Here is a 21,378-nt window from a genome sequence, read left to right on the forward strand (position 1 = left end):
ACTGTATAAAGCAATTTATAGATTCAACGCTATTCCTATTAAATTACCATTGACATTCTTTGCAGAACTAGGAAAAACTAACCAGGTATGGTAACATGCACCAGTAGCCCTGGCTACTTGGGAGGCTGAGGCAAGAGAATCGCTTGAACCCAGGAAGTAGAGGTTGCAGTGAGCCAAAATAGTGCCACTGTACTCCAGCCTGGGTGACAGAGTGAGACTCTCTCAAAAAACAAACAAACAAACAAAAAAAACACTAGAAAAAACTATTTTAAAATTCATATGGAGGCCGGGCGCGGTGGCTCAAGCCTGTAATCCCAGCACTTTGGGAGGCCGAGAGGGGCGATCACGAGGTCAGGAGATCGAGACCATCCTGGCTAACCCCGTCTCTACTAAAAATACAAAAAAAACTAGCCGGGCGAGGTGACGGGCGCCTGTAGTCCCAGCTACTCGGGAGGCTGAGGCAGGAGAATGGCGGGAACCCGGGAGGCGGAGCTTGCAGTGAACTGAGATCCGGCCACTGCACTCCAGCCTGGGTGACAGAGCCAGACTCCGTCTCAAAAAAAAAAAAAAAAATTCATATGGAACCAAAAAAGAGCCCAAATAGACAAGGCAATCCTAACCAAAAAGAACAAAACTGGGTCGGGTGTGGGGGCTCACTCCTGTAATCCTACCACTTTGGGAGGCCGAGGCGGGTGGATCACCTGAGGTCAGGAGTTCGAGACCAGCCTGGCCAACATGGTGAAACCTTGTCTCTACTAAAAATAAAAAATTAGCTGGTCATGGTGGTGCACGCCTGTAGTCCTAGCTACTCAGGAAGCTGAGGCAGGAGAATCGCTTGAACCTGGGAGGTGGAGGTTGCAGTGAACCAAGATCATGCCACTGTACTCCAGCCTGGGAGGTTGCAGTGAGCTGAGACTGCGCCACCACACTCCAAAAAATAAATAAATAAATAAATAAATAAATGAGAAGAACAAAACTGGAGGCATCAAGTTAACAATCTTCAAACTATACTACAGCTATAGTAATCAAAACAGCATGGTACTGTTACAAAAACAGAAACATAGACCAATAGAAAAGAATAGGAAGCCCATAAATAAGACCGCAAGCCTATAACTATCTGATCTTCAATAAACTTGACAAAAACAAGCAATGGGGAAATGATTCCCTATTCAATAAATGGTGTTGGGATTACTGGCTAGTCATAAGCAGAAGATTGAAACTAGACCTCTTCCTTATACGATATACAAAAATTAACTCAAGATGGATTAAACACTTGAACATAAAACCCAAAACTATAAAAATCTGAAAGACAACCTAGGCAACACCGTTCTGGGCGTAGGAACGGGCAAAGATTTCACGACAAAGATGCCAAAAGCAATGTGACAAAAGCAAAAATTGACAAATGGGATCTAATAAAATTAAAGAGCTTCTGCACAGCCAAGGATACTATCAACAGAGTGAACAGACAACAGAATGGGAGAAAATTCTTGCAAATTACGCGTCTGACAAAGGTCTAATATCCAGCATCTATAAGACACTTAAATTTACAAGAAAAAAAAAACCCAAACCCATTAAAAAGTGGGCAAAGGACATGAACAGACACTTTTTAAAAGAAGACACACATGCAGCCAATAGTCATATGAACAAAAGCTCAGCATCACTGATCATTAGGGAAATGCAAATCAAAACCACAATGAGATACCATCTTACATCAGTCAGAATGGCTATTAATGAAAAGTCAAAAAATAACAGATGCTGGTGAGTAAATAGAAAAAAAGAAATGCTTATGCACGGTTGTTGAAAGTGTAAATTAGTTCAATCATTGTGGAAAGCAGTGTGATGATTCCTCAAAGACCTAAAATAGAAATCACATCCCATCCAGTAATCCTATCATTGGGCATACACCCAAAGCAATATAAATCACTCTATCATAAAGATACATGCACACGTATGTTTATGGCAACACTATTCACAATTGCAAAGACATGGAATCAACCTAAATGTCCATCAATGGTAGACTGGATAAAGAAAACATGGTACATATATACCATGGAATACTATAGCAGCCGTTAAAAAAAAATGAGATCATGTCCTTTGCAGGAACATGGATGCAGCTGGAGGCCATTATGCTTAGTAAACTAACACAGGAACAGAAAACCAAATACTCCATGTTCTTACTTATAAGTGGGAGCTAAATGACGAGAACACATGGACACATGGAGGTGAGCAGCACACACTGGGCCCTATCAGAGAGTGGAGTCTTGGAGGAGGGAGAGGATCAGGAAAAATAACAAATGGGTACTAGGCTTAGTACCTGGGTGATTAAATTATCTGTACAACAAGCCCCCGTGGCGAGGTGGCTCACACCTGTAATCCCAGCACTTTGGGAGGCTTAGGCAGGCAGATTACCTGAGGTCAGGAGTTCGAGACCAGCCTGGCCAACATGGTGAAACCTTGTCTCTACTTGTAATCCCAGCTACTCGGGAGGCTGAGGCAGGAGAATTGCTTGAATCCGGGACCCGCAGGTTGCAGTGAGCCGAGATCCTGCCACTCCACTCCAGCCTGGGTGACAGAGCCAGACTCCATCTCAAAACAACAACAACAACAATAATCACCAAAAAAAAAAAAAAACAAACAACAACCCATGATACAAGTTTACCTGTATAACAAACCTATACCCTTGAACACAACAGCTAAATTTTTAAAAATGTAAATTAAAACAGCAGGATATTGTTATTTTTACCTATTAGATTGGCAATAAGTAAAGGGGATTACAAAAATATGGATTTGGCAAGATTTGTAGGAAACGTACAATCACACACACTGGTAATGGGAGTACATGGCATAACTTTTTTGACGGTCAATTTGGTAAAGCATTAATATGTGTTAAAATATCCTTTAATTCAGTCATTCCTCTCTAAAGAGGTTTTTTGTTGTTGTTTGTTTTTTTGAGACAGATTCTCGCTGTTGCCCAGGCTGGAGTGCAGTGGCCAACCTTCGCTTCGCGGGTTTACGCCATTCTCCTGCCTCAGCCTCCCGAGTAGCTGGGACCACAGGCACCTGCCACCATGCCCAGCTATTTTTTTTGTATTTTTAGTAGAGACGGGGTTTCACCGTGTTAGCCAGGATGGTCTTGATCTCCTGACCTCGTGATCTGCCTGCCTTGGCCTCCCAAAGTGCTGGGATTACAGGGGTGAGCCACTGCACCCGGCCTTGAAGAGTTTTTTTGTACAGATATATCCACACAGGCACTCCAGGATGTATGACTAAAAATAATCATTGTAGTATTGCTTGGAAAAGAAATTTTAAAAATAAAATGAATAAAATAAAATAAAATTGGATTTCTTGTCTTACTATTGAGTTTTTAAAGTCTTTAACATATTCTGGATATAGGTCCTTTATCAGTTATATGATTCATTGTCTGGCTTGGTTTTTTTCTTCTCTCTCTCTCTCTCTTTTTTTTTTTTTAAGACGGAATCTCACTATGTTGTCCAGGCTGGAGTGCAGTGGTGCGATCTCGGCTCACTGCAACCTCTGCCTCCCGGGTTCAAGCGAGTCTCCTGCTTCAGCCTCCCGAGTAGCTAGGACTACAGGCACCCGCCACCACGCGCAGCTAATTTTTGTAGTTTTTTTTTTTTTTTTTTTGAGACGGGGTCTCGCTCTGTCGCCCAGGCTGGAGTGCAGTGGCGGGATCTCAGCTCACTGCAAGCTCCGCCTCCCGGGTTCACGCCATTCTCCGGCCTCAGCCTCCCGAGTAGCTGGGACTACAGGCGCCCGCCACCTCGCCCGGCTAGTTTTTTGTATTTCTTAATAGAGACGAGTTTCACCATGTTGGCCAGGATGGTCTCAATCTCTCGACCTTGTAATCCTGCCGCCTTGGCCTCCCAAAGTGCTGGGATTACAAGCGTGAGCCACCGCGCCCAGCTGTTATTTGACTTTTTAAATGATGTCTTTTAAAGTGCAAAATTTCCAATTTTGATGAAGTCAAATCATCCGGCTGGGCGCAGTGGCTCACGCCTGTAATCCCAGCACTCTGGGAGGCCGAGGTGGGCGGATCACGTCAGGAGATCAAGACCATCCTGGCTAACACGGTGAAACCCCATCTCTATTAAAAATACAAAAAATTAGCCGGGCGCGGTGGCGGGCGCCTGTAGTTCCAGCTACTCACTCGGGAGGCTGAGGCAGGAGAATGGCGTGAACCCGGGAGGTGGAGCTTGCAGTGAGCCGAGATTGCGCCACTGCTCTCCAGTCTGGGCGACAGAGTGAGACTTCGTCTTAAAAAAAAAAAGAAAAAAAAAAAAATCATCCATCTGAAGGATTGGGATCAACCTGTAGATCCTTCTCAGGCACAAAAACAACCAACCCAATAAAACAGCTGGCTCATTGGTGGTGAACTAGGAAGCTGGGCTCTGTGCCATAGACTTCACCCAAGGTATGTTGCTCCACCACACTTGCACAGACTGAGCGAGGGATTCTCTTACACATTTCACAGCTATGCTGTTACTCTGTAGGGCTGTATCCTATTGATCAAGAATGAAAATAATCCCTTCCTCTCTCTTAACCCTTCCCACGTGGTGGCAGTTCTTTCCAGCTAGACCTGATCTGCCTATTGTGCTGTCACCAACACCTCCCCAGAGCTCACCCTGGCAGGCTTGACATGGACCTTTCTGCCTCCTCCTCTCTCCTTAGCTCCCATCCCCTGCATCTCCCTTCTGTGGCCAGGCTGTCCACAAAATTATTTTGCTTCAATGTGGTGATCTGTGGCCACAGCATTTTCCTCTCTTTTATACCTTTGGTCAATTAAGAGCTGCTATGTTACATTTGATCTCTATTCTCTCTCTCTCTTTTTTTTTTTTTTTGAGATGGAGTCTTGCTCTGTTGCTCAGGCTGGAGTGCAGTGGCGTAGTTTCAGCTCACTGCAACCTCTGCCTCCAGGGTTCAGGTGATTCTCCCGCTTCAGCGTCCTGAGTAGCTGGGATTACAGGCGTGCACCACCATGCCCAGTTAATTTTTGTATTTTTAGTAGAGATGGGGTTTCACCATGTTGGTCAGGCTGGTCTCGAACTCCTGACCTCTTCATCCGCCCGCCTTGGTGTCCCGAAGTGCTGGGATTACAGGCGTGAGCCACCGTGCTGGGCCACATTTGATCTCTAAAGACCTTTGCCCTGTCATCTCCCTGCCCAAATGTCCTGAAGGAGTCTCTCTCATCTCCCACAACAGATTAAGCTGTTTGGGCTGCACCTTTATTTGTGCGTTTGTGTGTGTGTGTGTATGTGTGTGTGTGTGTGACCTTTAGATTCTCTCATTGATTTCTTTTTTTTTTTGAGACAGAGTCTCACACCGTTGCCCAGGCTGGAGTGCAGTGGCGTGATCTCGGCTCACTGCAACCTCTGCCTCCCAGGTTCAAGCGATTCTCCTGCCTCAGCCTCCCAAGTAGCTGGGATTACAGGTGCCTGCCATCACACCCAGCTAATTGTTTTAAATTTTTATTTCTAGTAGAGATGGTGTTTCACTATGTTGTCCAGGCTGGTCTCGAACTCCTGACCTCATGATCCACCCGCCTCGGCCTCCCAAAGTGCTGAGATTACAGGCTTGAGCCACCATGCCCGGCCCCTTCATTGATTTCTTTTGGTGCATACATTCTCAAAATGCTCATCTCACAATATTAGCATTGTGTTATTTTTATTGTTTTCTTTTTTTTTTTAATTCTCTTTCACAGTGCTATAGGCTAACCTGACCCTGATACTAACCTTTTTTGGTTTTATTATATTTGTACAAAAACTTTCCCTTTCTCCAAACTCTTCTGTCTTCATCCAGCCCAAATAATTTCTTTTAAAAGTGTGACATATCACGAAGGCAATGGAGAAAACGACATTTATTTACTGTATAGCCCCACAAAAAACACCTCGAAACTCTAAACTGCTTGTGAAATGTGTTTCTGAGTTTCATATGTCTTATTTTGATTGAAAAATCCCTGTGCAGAAACCACATTGAACAGGATGACATGCTCAGGGTCAAGCAAATTATAGGTGCTTGGAAGATTTTATAAATGTGTATGTGGTTTTCCTAGTTTGCTATTTACACTGAAAACATTCATCCAAGAGATATTTATTTTTTAAGAATAATTATTATTTCCCCTTACCACATGCTTTTTTGCAGTTGAACTATGCTAACTTTCCAAATACTAAATATTTCTGTGCTTACTCTTGGTTATATATAAATATTTCAGGTTTGTTTCGGTTTTCACTTATTTCTTGAAGTTAAGAGTACTTATTACTCTCAATTGTTGAGCATCTACTCCAGCACAACCACTGCTGAGGCACATGCTGGTCAATATGGTAGCCACTACCAACTGAGGCAACACTTGAAATATGGCTCGTCCAAATTAAGATATATGTTAGGCGTAATAATATACACATCAAATTTCAAAGACATACTTGCAAAAAGAATATAATATATGTCATTGATATTTTATATTAAGCACATGTTGAAATGCTGATATTTTGGAGATCTTGGGTCAAATAAGATGCTATAAACAGGCTGGGTGCAGTGGCTCATGCTTGTTAACCTAGCACTTTGGGAGGCCAAGGTGGACAGATCACTTGAGGTCAGGAGTTCGAGAACAGCCTGGCCAACGTGGCGAAACTCCTTCTCTACTAAGAATACAGAAATTAGCCGGGCGTGTTGGTGGGCGCCTGTAATCCCAGCTACTTGGGAGACTGAGGCGGGAGAATCACTTGAACCTGAGAGGCAGAGGTTGCAGTGAGCTGAGACCGAACCACTGCACTCCAGCCTGGGCAACAGAGAGAGACACTGTCTCAAATATTAAAAAAATTAAAAAAAAAAAAAAAAGAGAGATGCTAGAAACAAAACAGGTGAAGCCTGTTGTTTCTTTTTACATTTATTTTACATTTGCTAGTTTATTTATTTATTTTTTTGAAACCAAGTTTCGCTCTTTCACCCAGGCTGGAGCGAATTGGCATGATCTCGGCTCACTGCAACCTCCACCCTCCGGGTTCAAGCAATTCTTTTGCCTCAGCCTCCTGAGTAGCTGGGATTATAGGCACCCGCCACCATGCCTGGCTCATTTGTATATTTTTAGTAGAGACAGCATTTTGCCATGTTGGCCAGGCTGGTCTCAAACTCCTGACCTCGGGTGATCCACCAGCCTCGGCCTCCCAAAGTGCTGGGATTACAGGCGTGAGCCACTGTGCCCGGCCCATTTGCTAGTTTATTTAAAGTACATAATAAAGGATACAGAAGACAATTTAGATGAAGAGAAGCACAGGGCAAGGCATTGTGGGAGAAGGTGCAGAGCTTTCATGGGGTGACGCTCTGCAGGCACCTCCACGTGTTCAGCAATCAGGATGCTCCTCACTTTGTAAAATGACACTACAAGGAAAGGTAAACTTTCTTATTTGCCCGGTATTTGTGGCTTGCATCATATTTGTCAGAGAGTGCTGGTCTCAGCACTTCATATATTTATAGTGAATGAATGAGTGAAAAAATGCAACTGGCTATACTTTTCTGATCTTTGAGGGCAGCTCACAATAGTCTACCAGGAAGGAATCAAACAAAGTTACGGTTTGACGGAGATTTATTGTAATTCAACTCCATCTCATTTTGTAATTGAGAATGCTGAGGCTCAGAGATATGTTCATGCTTTATATACTATCCATGGAATAGACAGGAAAGCGGGGGGTGATTCAATACCACCATCCCTCTGTCATCATCGGTGGAAAATGTCTCAGTGAGGATTTCCAAAAGTATCCAGGGACAAATGTCCAGGATTCTAGAGGACCCTCTAGCTTGCTACCTGTGGAACTGTTTCACTCATTATGGTTTCAATGAATTCATTCTCTGCAACTGACTGGAGCTGTCAAGGACAAACACCCCAGGCTGAGCCTTGGTCTCATCTAGGAGTGGCCAAGCTGGGGCAGGGAGGTCCAGGGTAGACGCTCTGGGACAGTGGGACATTGTGACATCATCATTGGTGGTCTTGGACAGTTTCTCATTGCTGGGTCTCCAGTCCTAGCTGTTACTGTAAGCCCATGCCTCTACCATGAGGGTGGAGGAGTTAAAATCCACAGATCCACATGTACCTTGAGGCGACAGACTGGCTCTGGTGAATATTCCCATTTTCCTATTTAGAAGTTGACCCACTGAAATACTGCTTTTGTTGGTTCTTTTGTATGAAAGGAGTAATGGTGCCCAATTTCCTAGGGGCAGTTCCTGAGGTGTACCCCTTCATCCTGATTAAGAATCCCTTTTATAATGGTTCTTATTTATTTACTTTTATTTTTTATTTTCTGAGACAAAGTTTTGCTCTTGTTGACCAGGCTGAAGTGCAATGGCGCGATCTTGGCTCACTGCAACCTCTGCCTCCCGTGTTCAAGCGATTCTCCTGCCTCAGCCTCCCAAGTAGCTGGGATTACAGGCATGTGCCACCATACCCAGCTAAATTTGTATTTTTAGTAGAGACAGGGTTTCTCCATGTTGGTCAGGCTGGTCTCGAACTCCCGACCTCAGGTGATCCGCCCACCTCGGCCTCCGAAAGTGCTGGGATTACAGGTGTGAGCCACCGCGTCTGGCCTTAGAATGGTTCTTAACATGGAGGAAAGAGGCTCATGCAGTCATTCCTTTGGCATCACCAGTAACACTGGCGGGTGAGCCAAAAGGTTCTTCTGCTTCTAGCCTCCACTGATAAGTTTGGTATGAGCTTTGAAACCGTGGCTTTCATGTTAGACTTCCTGTGGCTTCACTAGGGCCCACTCTGACTGAGGCCTAATCCTGTCTGCTTTACCCTTTAAAACATGGTTATAATTCTGAATTCATAAGATCTAAATGCCATGTTTTACTGAAAACAAAATAGGCTCCATCAGTCAATCGCATTTACCCTTAGGTATTTATAAATCAGCAAGCTTGAATCCAATAAGGACATTAGTGTAAATGTTGGGCAAAATTGAGAGCACCCAAGTTAAGTGTGGGAGGGTGGTGGCTGTGTATCTCAGACTAGTGGCTTTGAACTGTGTCTGTGTATAGTCACCCTGCAGGCTTAATTTTAGCTAGATGAACTACCAGAAATGTTAGCAATCTGTCTTTTCAGATTACTTCTGCTCTTTCTGCTAAAGACAGATTCTAGAAGTATGAAATCCTCACTTTTACATGTTTCCTTGAGCAGAACTGCAACTATTTTATCAGTGAATATTATGTCTTAATATGAAATTTTAAGCTTCTGTGGCAACAAGTATTTACATATTTATGAGCGCTGTATTAATTTTTTCATCGTTCTAGGTATACAGTGAGAGGGCGTGTGTGTGTATGTGTTGGGGGTGGGAGGGGGTAGAGAGAAGAGGAGAGATAGAGAGACAAGAGAGTCAATTTTGGCTAGATGTTTCCATCTTATTTCTTATTATTGTACTGAGATTGTTACTATGGAAAAGTCATTAGAACTCCTGTACTTGAAAAAACTCAAAGCCTTAATTTAAATATCTGAAACATGACAAACAAGTAATATAAGCATATTAGTTAATATTATTTTGTTAAATATTGTAATTTATGCTTTATCTTCAGGATGCTTTTCCACTTAAAAAATAATCAGGACAATTTTAACAAATATGTTTATCTCACCCAATCACGACGATTGAGTAATAATTCTCCATTTCATATTCAGTACTGAGCCAGGAAGTACAGTAATGGATACAGTTGCTACTACATTTACCATCTGACCATATGGTATAACATACATCTGCCAAGGAGGACAAGCATTCCTTTACAATAACAAACAATATAGGCACTGTCTTAAGACAGACATCAGTTACATAACTCTTTCCTTTCTTTTCATTAATTTATCCCACTCTGACTATGCAGCACATATATGTCGGGCACTCACTTTGACACTGAAAACCCAAAGAATTGTGCAACCAGGCCTCTGACCTTAAGCAGTGCAGTCCGGCAGGGGAGATGGTCATGTAGGCAAATGCTTATCATATGATATCATAAGTATAACAGAAGTACATGTAAGGTGTCAAGAGAAATGCAGGGAGAGAAACTTGCCTAACTGCTGGAATCCAAGGATCAGGTCAGGAGACAATCATAGAGAAGATGGTCTTTGAGTTGAGTACTGACATCTTGGTGGGAAATATAATGTGGCAGTCAAGAGAACAGACTCTGCAGCCAGACTCCGGGATTTCAAATCCCAGCTCTACTACTTGCTAGTTATGGAATCTATTTTTTTTTTTTTCTTTGAGGCGGAGTCTCACTCTTGTTGCCCAGGCTGGAGTGCAGTGGCGCGATCTCAGCTCATTACAACCTCCGCCTCCAGGGTTCAAACAATTCTCCTGCCTCAGCCTCCTGAGTAGCTGGAATTACAGGCATGCATAACCATGCCCGGTTAATTTTTGTACTTTTAGTAGAGACGGGGTTTCGCCATGTTGGCCAGGCTGGTCTTGAACTCCTGAACTTAAGTTATCTGCCCGCCTTGGCCTCCCAAAGTGCTGGGATTACAGGCATGAGCCACTGCGCCTGGCCTAGCTAGGGAATCTTAGGCATATTGTTGAATCTCTCTGTGCTTCCATTTTCCCCTTTGTAGGATGGGCATAATAACTGGGCATGCTCATAGGGTAGAAGTGAGAATTATATGAGTTAGTATGTGTCGCAGTGAGGATTACATAAATTACTATGTGTCATGGGCTTTCCATGTATCAGACACATGGAAAGCCCTCAGTCAGTATTAGCTAGGAAGCCAGGGATAGGAGAATCGGAGAAAGCAAGGAAACATGCAGAGGTATGGCAGTCTTGGTTTGTGAAAACTGAAATATAAGGTGCATTTGGGTGGAGGGTGGTGGAAAATGGCAATGGGAGCAGATAGATTAGAGAGAACTTCAATGCCATGCCAAAGAGGCTTATGCTTATGCAGCCCTTGGAGAATTTTAAGGACAAATTCAAATTTGCATTATAGAAAGACAACCATGGAGCAGTGGAGAAGTAGAGGCTGGAACATTAGCTAAGAAGTTATTGATAAGATGAGGAGAGATGATAAAGAAAAATCTCAGTACTTTGGGAGACTGAGGTGGGCAGATCATGAGGTCAGGAGTTCGAGACCAGCCTGACAGACATGGTGAAACCCTGTCTCTACTAAATATGCAAAAATTAGCTGGATGTGGTGGCACGCACCTGTAATCCCAGCTACTCAGGAGGCTGAGGCAGGAGAACTGCTTGAACCTGGGAGGCGGAGGTTGCAGTGAGCCAAGATTGCACCATTGTACTCCAGCCTGGGTGACAGAGCTAGACTCCATGTCAAACAACAACAAAAAGAATTGGCTAAGAAATAGTAGGGTGCAGATTTAAAAGTCATTTAGGAGGGAAAATTGATGAGATGTGGAGTAAGGGGATGAGGCAGGAAGAGTGGTGGATGACTCTTAGATTTCTAGTTTGGATGATTTGATGAAAAGCCAGGAGGAAAAGTGGGTTTGGGGATAAGGTTTTAGATTTGGTGAGCTTGATGGACCTGTGGAATGACCAGAATGAGTGTTTAGGCCTGCCACTTGGGGACTGGAAGTCAAGATTTGGGATTCCTCTGGATATGGGCAGTACTTGACATCGTGGGAATGTGACAGCGTGACACAGGTTGTATACAGAAGGATGTTCAGGAATGGTCATGAAAGCCCAAAGAGAGTACAGCCAGCAAAGGAGAGTGGTCACAGAGCAAAGAGGAGACGCAGGAGAAGGTGGAGTCATGGAAAATGAACAGGAAATTCAAGGAGGAAGTGTTCAAATGCAGGTGAGAGGTCAATTAGAATAACTAAGGCCTATACCTTGGTAGAGCTTAGGAAAACTCACAAACGATTATTTCAATGGAGTAGAACAGAGTGGAGCAAGAGACACATGAATCCTCTTCATTAACACCCTAGGTGTTATGTTAATACTTTAGGTCAAAAGCTAGGTAATCATGGAGAACGTCCGCGGACATAGTCCAGTTTCAGGCTTGCTGCATGAGGCAGATCTGGCTTGTCCCTGCAGGACTGTTTACTCAGAGCCCAGCAAGGAGCTTGGCACATTCACATGCACCCATTAAATATTGGGGGAAAGAATGGATGAATGGTTTGTGGCGGCCAGAAACCTGCCTTGGTACAGCGGTGGGAGCTCCCAGTACATGGCTAGCTCCAGAAATTCAGGAGGCCTTTGGGAGTTACTACAGAAGTTCTGTTGTTTTGATGAGAACAAATTCGTTAGTTATAGGGTTGATCTGGTCTTTTAATGCCTGTGCTGGTGATGATGGTGATAACGGGTCTACTCAGGTGGGTCTTGCTCTGAAACATAGGTAAGCTCTTGGTCCAGTTTCAGATGTGATTTTCTGAGTGGGTTTGCTTTCTTAGCTGTTTTATTTCCTTCCTGTGTGAATGTGTCTTACCTCTCCAATTGGATACTACATTTCTGAAGGGTAAGGACCACTCACTCCACAGGAGTCTTCTGTCCACTTGCAGCACGAATTTGTCCACTTGATCCTCAGCTCAGAATCCTAGTGCTCCTCAGCCTCGGCCGACTTAGCGCCCAGGGCAGGTCACACCTGGACTGTCCGCCCTGCCTGACTCGACCCTCAGTGAAAAAATGTGTAGTTGCTTCCCGAATCTTACCCTGGACAGGCCGAACTGAGGGGATACTGAGAGCTAGCAGTAGGCAGGCCACCTGGACTCCCGCAGCCGGGCCTTGGGTCCCAGTGCACCCCACCCCATCCCACTCTAGGGTTGCCCCACTGTCTCCCAGCTGACACAGGTCTGGGGAGAGCCTGGGCCTCACTAACAGAGTGACAGCTACCGCAGGGCTGGACTAAGGTCTCCCCTGGGATGCCCACGCGAGGGAACGGATCTAAGTCTGATACTGAGATGGGGGAAAAAAGAAGAAAACACGGGGCGGGGGTAGGTGTTTCCACTATCTTCTCTCTTTTTTTGGTACTGATGGGGAGGGGAGGTCTGGGATGGATGAAGCTCCTCAACCATCCGTTTCAGCCGCCCCCAGCCGCTCAACTTATCGGCCGCCGCTCGTCCCCGCTTCCAGCCCGCGTAGACCCGGCCGTGACCGTCCGGAAGGAACCGCGTAGGAAACGGAGGTGGGGTGTCCCCCGGCGCCCCCACTAAAGACCGCCCGGCGCGGCAGGAGGATGTCGGCGCGCGGAGGGCTTGCGTCGCCCGCCCCTCCCCCGCCGCGCCCCCCGCCCCCGCCCCGGGGGACCCCCGCGCTCGGGGGAAGCCCCGCGCGGGGTGCCCTCCGCCCGCCTCCGTCCCTCCGCCTCCCCGAGGCCCGGGGCTGCCTCCTCGGGCCGCGCCGGGCCGCCCCGCACTGCGCATGAGCGGGAGCCCGGCAAGCCCGTGAGAGGAGCCGCCGCCGCCGCCGCCGTCCATTCGCTGCGGAGCCGGAGGAGGAGGGGAGAGGCCTGGAGGACACCAACATGGTGAGGCACTGCGGCCGCCCGCCCGCCCTGCCGGCTGGGGGCCGGCGCTGCCGCGCACCCCCGCCCCGGCCGCCCTCCGCCCCGCGGTGACCCTGCAGCCCCGAGCCTCGGCCCGCGGCCTCCGTCCCGCTCCCAGGCGGGGGTTCTCCTGCCTGCCTCTCCCTTCCTCCTTCGCCCCTTCCCGCCCGGGCGCCGCCGCTACGCGAGAGCCGAGGAGGCGGAGCGGAGCCGGGCCTAGTCGGGAGCCCCGGGGAGTTTGGGGCGCGGGGAGCGGCCCCGGTGCCCCTCTTCGGGGCCCGGCACGGGTGGGGGAGGCGTTGGGGCGGGGGGAGGGGATGGGGCAACGGCCCTGCCCCTGCCCCTCTGCCGGCTCCATTGTGTCTGGCCGGGGACTGGGGTCTGGGGTTCCGGGTGAGTAGCCTCCCCCCGCCCCGAAGCCGGGGCTTCCCTCTTCGCCCGGCCGGGGAGAAGGAAAGACTTTCCCGGCGCGCCTCTCCCTCCTCCGCTCCCGGCTCCAGTACCCCGCAAGTCTCCCAGGCAGTTTTGCTTGGGGCGGGGTATCAGCCCTTTTCCTTTCTCCATCACCTCTCGAGGCGTCCCATGCTTTTGGAGAAGGAGAGTTTCCCTGGCCAGTTGGTGGAGGTTATATTTACCTCTCTACTGAAAACATGGGAGACTGCTGAGCTTGGGGGAGGGGGTACGGAAGTGCAACCTGTTCTCATTTCATAAAATTAGGGAACACAGACTAGCGAGCGCCCTTTCGAGCACCTATTTTATTTGCTTGGGGGTGGGAGGAGTAATTGCTTTATTATAGTAGTTAAGGGCCATTTGTGATTTTTTTTTATTTTTTATTTTTAAAAACAGTTTGTCAAGTTACTCTCCTTTTTTGTTTTGTGGAGGGGGGCGGGGGAGAAGAAAGTCCTTGGCTTGCAGACCCTTGTGGTCGAGTTGTTTACTTTGGTAATTAAGTACCTGACTCTGCTGGAAGCTCTTCGTGTTTCAGAAGCGCTGTTTGGCATTGTACAGTCTGAGCGTGAGTTGAATTCCGTGCAGGTTACTGTATGAATAGTAAAAATGATATTGTTGTCCTTTTGCTCATGGGGAACATAAAGGCCTCTTTGAGGAGGGTGTGTGTGTGCGCCTGTGTTAAGGGAATGCCCCAGTGTCTTTGTTTTTAGTTGGTCTTATTTTTGCTGAACGACACTTCTAGTCCCATCCTCCAGCTTGGCAGTATTTTGTTGTCATGTATGGATATATGGTTTAGTCTGCCACATATTTAACATTTATGTTCTGTGGCAAGTTGTGTAGGAATTTACAGTTTGAATTTGTAAGAAAACTTTCCTGTAAAGTGCAGGTTAATGTATGGATTAGTATTACAGTGTTCAGAGATCCACCAGGCAGTCTAAACAGTTTCTAGTTTCTTAAGTATTTACATGGTCGCAGACATTACTCCTGAAGTTTCCAGACTCTTAGCATTTAGATGAGTATAGTAAGCTCGAAGTAATGACATTAATTCCCTGGGAAGCACTCAGCCACAGCTGAAATGTGTGCTCTTCAGGATGGTTCCAGATCTGCATCATCCCCTAGATCTGGAGTCATCACCTGTTCAGGAATTCAGGATTCAAGTGGTTCATAGGAGAGTTCAGCTTGTAAGCTGCTATTCTTTTGGTTAATATTAAAATTAGCTACTTTTGAAACTTAGCTATAACCCATGTAATTCTACCATTGGTGACAAGATATTAATTAAAAACATATCCTGTGGCTGAACTCAGTTTATGTCGTGAGAATTGTGATATTCTCTGGTTTAGAAACTCACCATGGGGGCAGGGCACGGTGGCTCATGCCTGTAATCCCAGCACCCTGGGTCACCGAAGCGGGAGAATTGCTTGAGAGCCTAGGAGTTTGAGACCAGCCTGGGTAACATAGTGAGACTCCATCCCAAGGGGAAAAAAAATAATATTAGCCAAGCATACTGGTGCTAGCCTGTAGTTGCAGCTACTCCAGAGGATGAGGTGGGAGGATTACTTGAGCTGGGAGATTGAGGTTGCTGTGAGCCCTGCCACTGCACCTCTCCAACCTGGCTAACAGACCTTGTCTCTTAAAAAATATAAGAAGAAAGGAAAGAGACTCACCACTGGCCCTAATAGAAGTTAGGCAGTAAGAATTTTATAGTTAAGAAGTTGTTTCATTATAAACTTATCTTACATATAATTGTTTCTTTATACAGTTTTTGGGCTGTGAGTTTTTTGGTGTCTGTAGCTGCAGCCCGTTTCTAGAGTACGTTATTGTCAGTTCTAGAGCAAACTTAAATGATGGGATATTTGAAATATTTTGTATAAGTAAAAAAGTTGTTCTGTTAACTTATTCCCTCCCCCCTGTAAATGACTCCAAAACTAGATAATATTCTGTTACTTTGGAACTTTTTTTTTTTTTTTTGAGATGGAGTTTTTGCTCTGTTGCCCAGGCTGGAGTGCAATAGTGCAATCTTGGCTCACTGCAACCTGCGCCTTCTGGGTTCAAGCGATTCTCCAGCGTAAGCCTCCCAAGTAGCTGGGATTGCAGGCGTCCGCCAACATACCCGGTTAATTTTTGTATTTTTAGTAGAGACGAGGTTTCACTATGTTGACCAGGCTGGTCTCGAACTCTTGACTTCAGGTGAGCCACCTGCCTCGGCCTCCCAAAGTGCTAGGATTACAGGTGTGAGCCACTGTGCCCAGCCTGGAACATATTTTTAAAAAGTGTTCAAAACGTGTGGGTGGTTTTATTTATAAGATGGCAGGATTGGACTGGATGATTTCTAAAGTTTCATCCAGCATAGACATTTTGTGATTCTAATGGTTTTCTAGACTCATAGCATCATAGAATTTTTAGATCTGACATAGACTTAGAGATCATCTAATTTACTCCTCCCCATTTTTACACAAGAAGAAATTGAAGATCAAGGAGGTTTTGAGGTTCAAGTTTGCAGGATTGTTGGTTGCAGAACTGAAACTATTTTCTCCTCGTCTACCATTTCCCCCAGTATTTGTGGTATATATAAATCTGTTTACTCATGAAATCCAGAAAATTACATTTGAAATTAAATCATATTGATCACTTAGAGGAAACCACGTGTTATTAATGAATATGTTAAGTAACACAATTCATATTAATGGGTGATCAGTGATGTTAATGCCTATGTTTTCAATGGCTTTAAAAATATATGAACTTTGAAATTTAAGATTATGTTGTCAACAAATACTAGAATTTGTAAATTCAAATGGATGTAGATCTATTCAAGGTTGTCTTTTCATAACTTGTTGCACATTCTTTGCATATCTACAAGTAAATTAAACGAGAGTATCAATTCTTTTCAATGATTGTTATACGTCTGTGTGCCAGACACAGTGTTAGGCACTGGAGGGATGTATGTATCACAGAAGAGACAAAAATTCTCACTCTGGTGAGGGTTACCTTTTAGTAGGGAGACATAAATAATAAACATGGTATATAGTTTTCTTCTTTACTGTGTTAGAAGGTGTTAAGTACTGTGGGAGAAAACAGTGTTAGGGAAGGGGATTGGGGGTGCTAGGGCATTGATGGAAGTAGGGTTACTAAGTATCTGTATCACCGGTGAGACCATTTTGAGCAGACTAGGGAATGAGGGAATAAACCATGAAGAAATATGGTAGAAATCTTGAGGAACAGTGAGACCAGTGTGGCTGGAGCAGTGTGTGTGTGTACGTGTGTACATGTGTATATACAGGGGATCATTGGAGCAGATAAGGCCTAGGTGGTAAGGAGTGGGGATAGGCATGGGTCGGCACTGTAAGGGTATTGGGCTTTTATCCTAGAGAGAGGGAAAGCCATTGAAGGATTTTGAGTGGTATGATATACCTTGTTTTTTTTGTTCCGTAGTGTGCTGTAACAGTATTACAGATAATTATTTTTTAAAGCAGTTTTTTCAAAAGACCCTTACTACAGTTTTCTTTACCATGCAGCTTCTGTGTACAGAGGTTTGAATTCTGTTTAAGATGACTGTCTAATGTTCAATAAAAACTAATGGATTATCAAGTATACCTAACCACACTAGGGTTAATAAAAACACAACAAAACCTCTTTGATAGATTGTCGAATATGTTCTAGTGGTTTGTATTTCATTCAGTGACTGTATGCAGAAAACTGGGCCTTTCGTTCAGTGACTGTATGCAGAAAACTCGGGACAAAGAAAGGAAATTAACGTTTATTGAGAAGATACACTCTGCTAGTCAGACAATTTACAGTTGTCATTAATCTCCACTCCCACTTCTGAAATAGGCATTATTACTACCTTTTTTTTTTTTTTTTTAAATTTATTTAGCATATCGGGAATGAAGGCTTAGCATTCTAAATGATTTGATGCTAGTGTGTGGCAGAGCAGGGGTTAGAACTCTGGTCTCTGGTTCCACACTTTATCTCCCCCTGACCCTTACCTACTCCCATTTTTCTGTGGTTTTTTTTTTTTTTTTTAAACCCAGCAAGCACTCCTTCAGTGTAGATGTAGAATCTTTGTTTAGTTTTACTCTGGTTTCTTCCTTGTCATGCTGAATAATAGTGACCTAGTTGTTTCCATGTATAATCAAATGATTTGATGTAAACATTAAGTAATTGAAAAATTATAACTTTTGGTGCATATAGTAAGAAAGTTGGAGGTACAATTAATTCTGTGTTAATTTTTGGCTGGGCACGGTGGCTCAGGCCTGTATCCCAGCACTTTGGGTGGCCGAGGCCAGCAGATCACGAGGTCAGGAGATCGAGACTATCCTGGCTAACGTGGTGAAACCCCATCTCTACTAAAAATACAAAAAATTAACTGGGTGTGTTGGTGGGCACCTGTAGTCCCAGCTACTTGGGAGGCTGAGGCAGGAGAATGGCGTGAACCCGGGAGGTGGAGCTTGGAGTGAGCCGAGATCGTGCCACTGCACTCCAGCCTGGGCAACAGAGCTAGACTGTCTCAAAAATAAAAACATAACAAAACAAAAAAAATTCTGTGTTAATTAAAAAAAATTTTTTTTTAAAAGAACAGGTCATTTGGGTCAAGTGGCTACTTTGATTGTGCTCTTACAGATTGGGTCAAGCATAAGGAAAATCTGGGAGAAAACTCCTTTAAAATTTCAGTATTGAGTTCAAGTTATGGTAGTGTTTGCCATGAAATTTGATGAAAAGAAATAGTTCCAAATAGGATTCAGTTGCTTTGTGGAGAGAAACAAGCTCTTGACTAATTTATATAGCCACTTTAGGTGTGCACCCACCCCCACAAGAAAAAGCAAAACAGAAGGAAAAAACAGTCACTGAAATACAGTCTTTTATTATTTTATTGAATTTGTTTTATGTAATTAGTACCTAGTCACTGAGAGTGATTAGGCTGCCTGTCTGTATTATAAAATTTTAAGGGATTTAGTTTTTTTTTTTTTTAAATCTATAGTACTTTTGAATCACTCAACACAGAGATAAGTTGCAGCCCATTCCCTCATTAGAGTAGGGTATTTTCGTTTTAATAAACGTGGAGTGTTTATTCAGAGGATTCTAATACTTCCTGATTTAGGATTTGAGAAAATATCAAATACTAGAATTAGAAGATTTTATTTTTCAAGGATCATTTATTCTCTCTAAGAAATATAGTATGTTAGATCTTAACTATGGAATTTTATAAATCTCATTTAATTTTTCATTTTTTTGGTGTTTTTTTTTCTTTCTGCCTCAGTAATCCTTTATTAACTTGAGATTACTTTAGAAAACAATGTTAGTGGAGAGAGGAAAGTAAATTTAAATTAGCTACTTGGATTTCTTGTTAGAAGTTCAAGCAATAAGTTTGAGAGAATCAATCGAGATGATGACTAATGCAAGTATTTTAAGATGGTTATTTCTTATTTATCATCAGAAATTAGCAAAAATAACATTTTTTTGTTTGTTTGTTTTGAGACAGGGTCTCACTGTGTCGTGCAGGCTGGAGTGCAGTGGCACGATCTCGGCTCACTGCAACCTCTGCCTCCTGGGTTCAAGCGATTCTCCTGCCTCAGTCTCCCGAGTAGCTGGGATTACAGACATGTGCCACCATGCCTGGCTAATTTTTGTATTTTAGTAGAGACAGGGTTTCAGCATGTTGGCCAGGCTGGTCTCAAACTCCTGACCTTAAGTGATCTGCCCCCCTTAGCCTCCCAAAGGAGTATACCTCCTGAAAGACCAGACGAGGCTGGCCTTTTGACTAGTAATTTTAACTAGTAATTCTGAGGGGTGGAGAGAAAATCTTTTAAATTTTCACTAGTTGCCTACTTTTTAAAAACCTGTGAAGAAAAGTATACAAAAGTCTACAATAATCTATTTGAATCTTACAGATATACTTCTGAATATTTTCTTTTGAGCTGGAGTTTCACTCTTGTCACCCAGGCTGGAGTGCAATGGTGCAATCTCAGCTCACTGCAACCTCTGCCTCCAGGGTTCAAGTGATTCTCCTACCTCAGCCTACCTCAGCCTCCCGAGTAGCTGGGATTACAGGCACACGCCACCGTGCCCAGCTAATTTTTGTATCTTTAGTAGAGATGGGGTTTCACCATGTTGGCCAGGAGGGTCTCAATCTCTTGACCTCATGATCCGCCCGCCTCGGCCTCCCAAAATGCTGGGATTATAGGCGTGAGCCACCATGCCCGGTCACTTCTGAATTTTTGAAAGGTAGGTTGCCATAATATATCATCGTGCACAATAATCACATAGTATGTATATCATTCCTATGGACTTAGTAGTGCAGTAGTACCCTCTTGTCTGTGGTTTCACTTTGCTTGATTTCAGTTACCCGCAATCACCTGGTGATCTGAAAATATTAATGAAAAGTTCCAGAAATAAACAATTCATAAGTTTTAAATTGTGCGTTGTTCTCAGTAGCATGATGAAATCTCATTGTTGGAGCCGTTGGTCATCCCTTTCTTTGTCCATCTTATTCATGCTGTATTCACTGCCTACTGTTAGTCACTTAGTAGCTCTCTTAGTTATCAGGTCAAAAAAAAAACCAAACAAACCAGAGTGTATATATAGGGTTCTATACTACCTGTGTTTTCAGGCATCCACTGAAGTCTTGGAATGTTTCTCCCTCCCCCACGTGGATAAGAGGGGACTAATGTAATACAGAGCCTTTTTTTTTTTTGAGACGGAGTTTCCCTCTTCTTGCCCAGACTGGAGTACAATGGTGTGGTCTTGGCTCACCACAAACTCCGCCTCCTGGAGTCAAGCAATTTTCGTGCCTCAGCCTCCCAAGTAGCTGGGATTACAGGCATGTGCCACCATGCCCGGCTAATTTTGTATTCTTAGTAGAGATGGGGTTTCTACATATTGGTCAGACTGGTCTCAAACTACCAACCTCAGGTGAACCACCCCCCACTTGGCCTCCCAAAGTGCTGGGATTACAGGCGTGAGCCACTGGGTGTTGCACTGTTGTTCAGGCTGGAGTTAGTGATGTGATCATGGCTCACTGCAGCCTCAACTTTCTGTACTCAAGTGACCCTCCTACCTCAACCTCCTGAGTAGCTGGAACTACAGGTGTGCATGACCAGATATTGCTATGTTGCCCAGGCTGGTCTTGAACTCTGGGCTCAAGCAGTCCTCCTGTCTGGACCTCCCAAAGTGCTGAGATTACAGGCGTGAGCTGCCTTGCCCAGCCTCAGCACCTCTTAAGAAGGAGTTAATTTCAAGAGTTATTCAAAGTGCAGGAAATTTAAGAATGAATAAGTAATTGTTATCCATAAGCAATTATTTTAAACTTCAGATTTGAGTACTATGAGGGTTTTGTTCGTTTTGCTTAGTATTTGAAATTGTACATATTTCCATATATTTTCTGGCCATAACCTATATAAGTATTTGTATTTTCTCTGAGTTTCAAGCCTTCTCTTTGGAAAAGGGAACCCTGACTTCGAGTGCCT

General features: G+C 44.4%; 1 protein-coding gene across 4 annotated transcripts in view; it reads left to right on the plus strand.

The window, feature by feature from the left end:
- Positions 1 to 7,585: 7,585 nt before the first annotated feature.
- Positions 7,586 to 21,378, plus strand: part of DCUN1D1 (defective in cullin neddylation 1 domain containing 1) — a 45,435-nt gene continuing 31,642 nt past the window's right edge. Inside the window, exons 1-2 of one of the 4 annotated variants that reach the window (XM_021934629.2) lie at positions 7,586 to 8,125; positions 13,008 to 13,108. Coding sequence is in view for 1 of the 4 variants with exons in the window: in XM_021934627.2 (XP_021790319.1) it covers positions 13,448 to 13,450 (3 nt within the window). In the remaining 3 variants the exon portion in view is untranslated. Of the gene's footprint in view, positions 8,126 to 13,007; positions 13,109 to 13,247; positions 13,451 to 13,771; positions 13,862 to 21,378 lie in introns of those variants that run through there. The other 3 variants (XM_021934628.2, XM_021934627.2, XM_021934630.2) reach the window with 3 other exon arrangements.

This window comes from Papio anubis, chromosome 2, assembly GCF_008728515.1.
Source record: "Papio anubis isolate 15944 chromosome 2, Panubis1.0, whole genome shotgun sequence".
Classification (NCBI taxonomy): domain Eukaryota; kingdom Metazoa; phylum Chordata; class Mammalia; order Primates; family Cercopithecidae; genus Papio; species Papio anubis.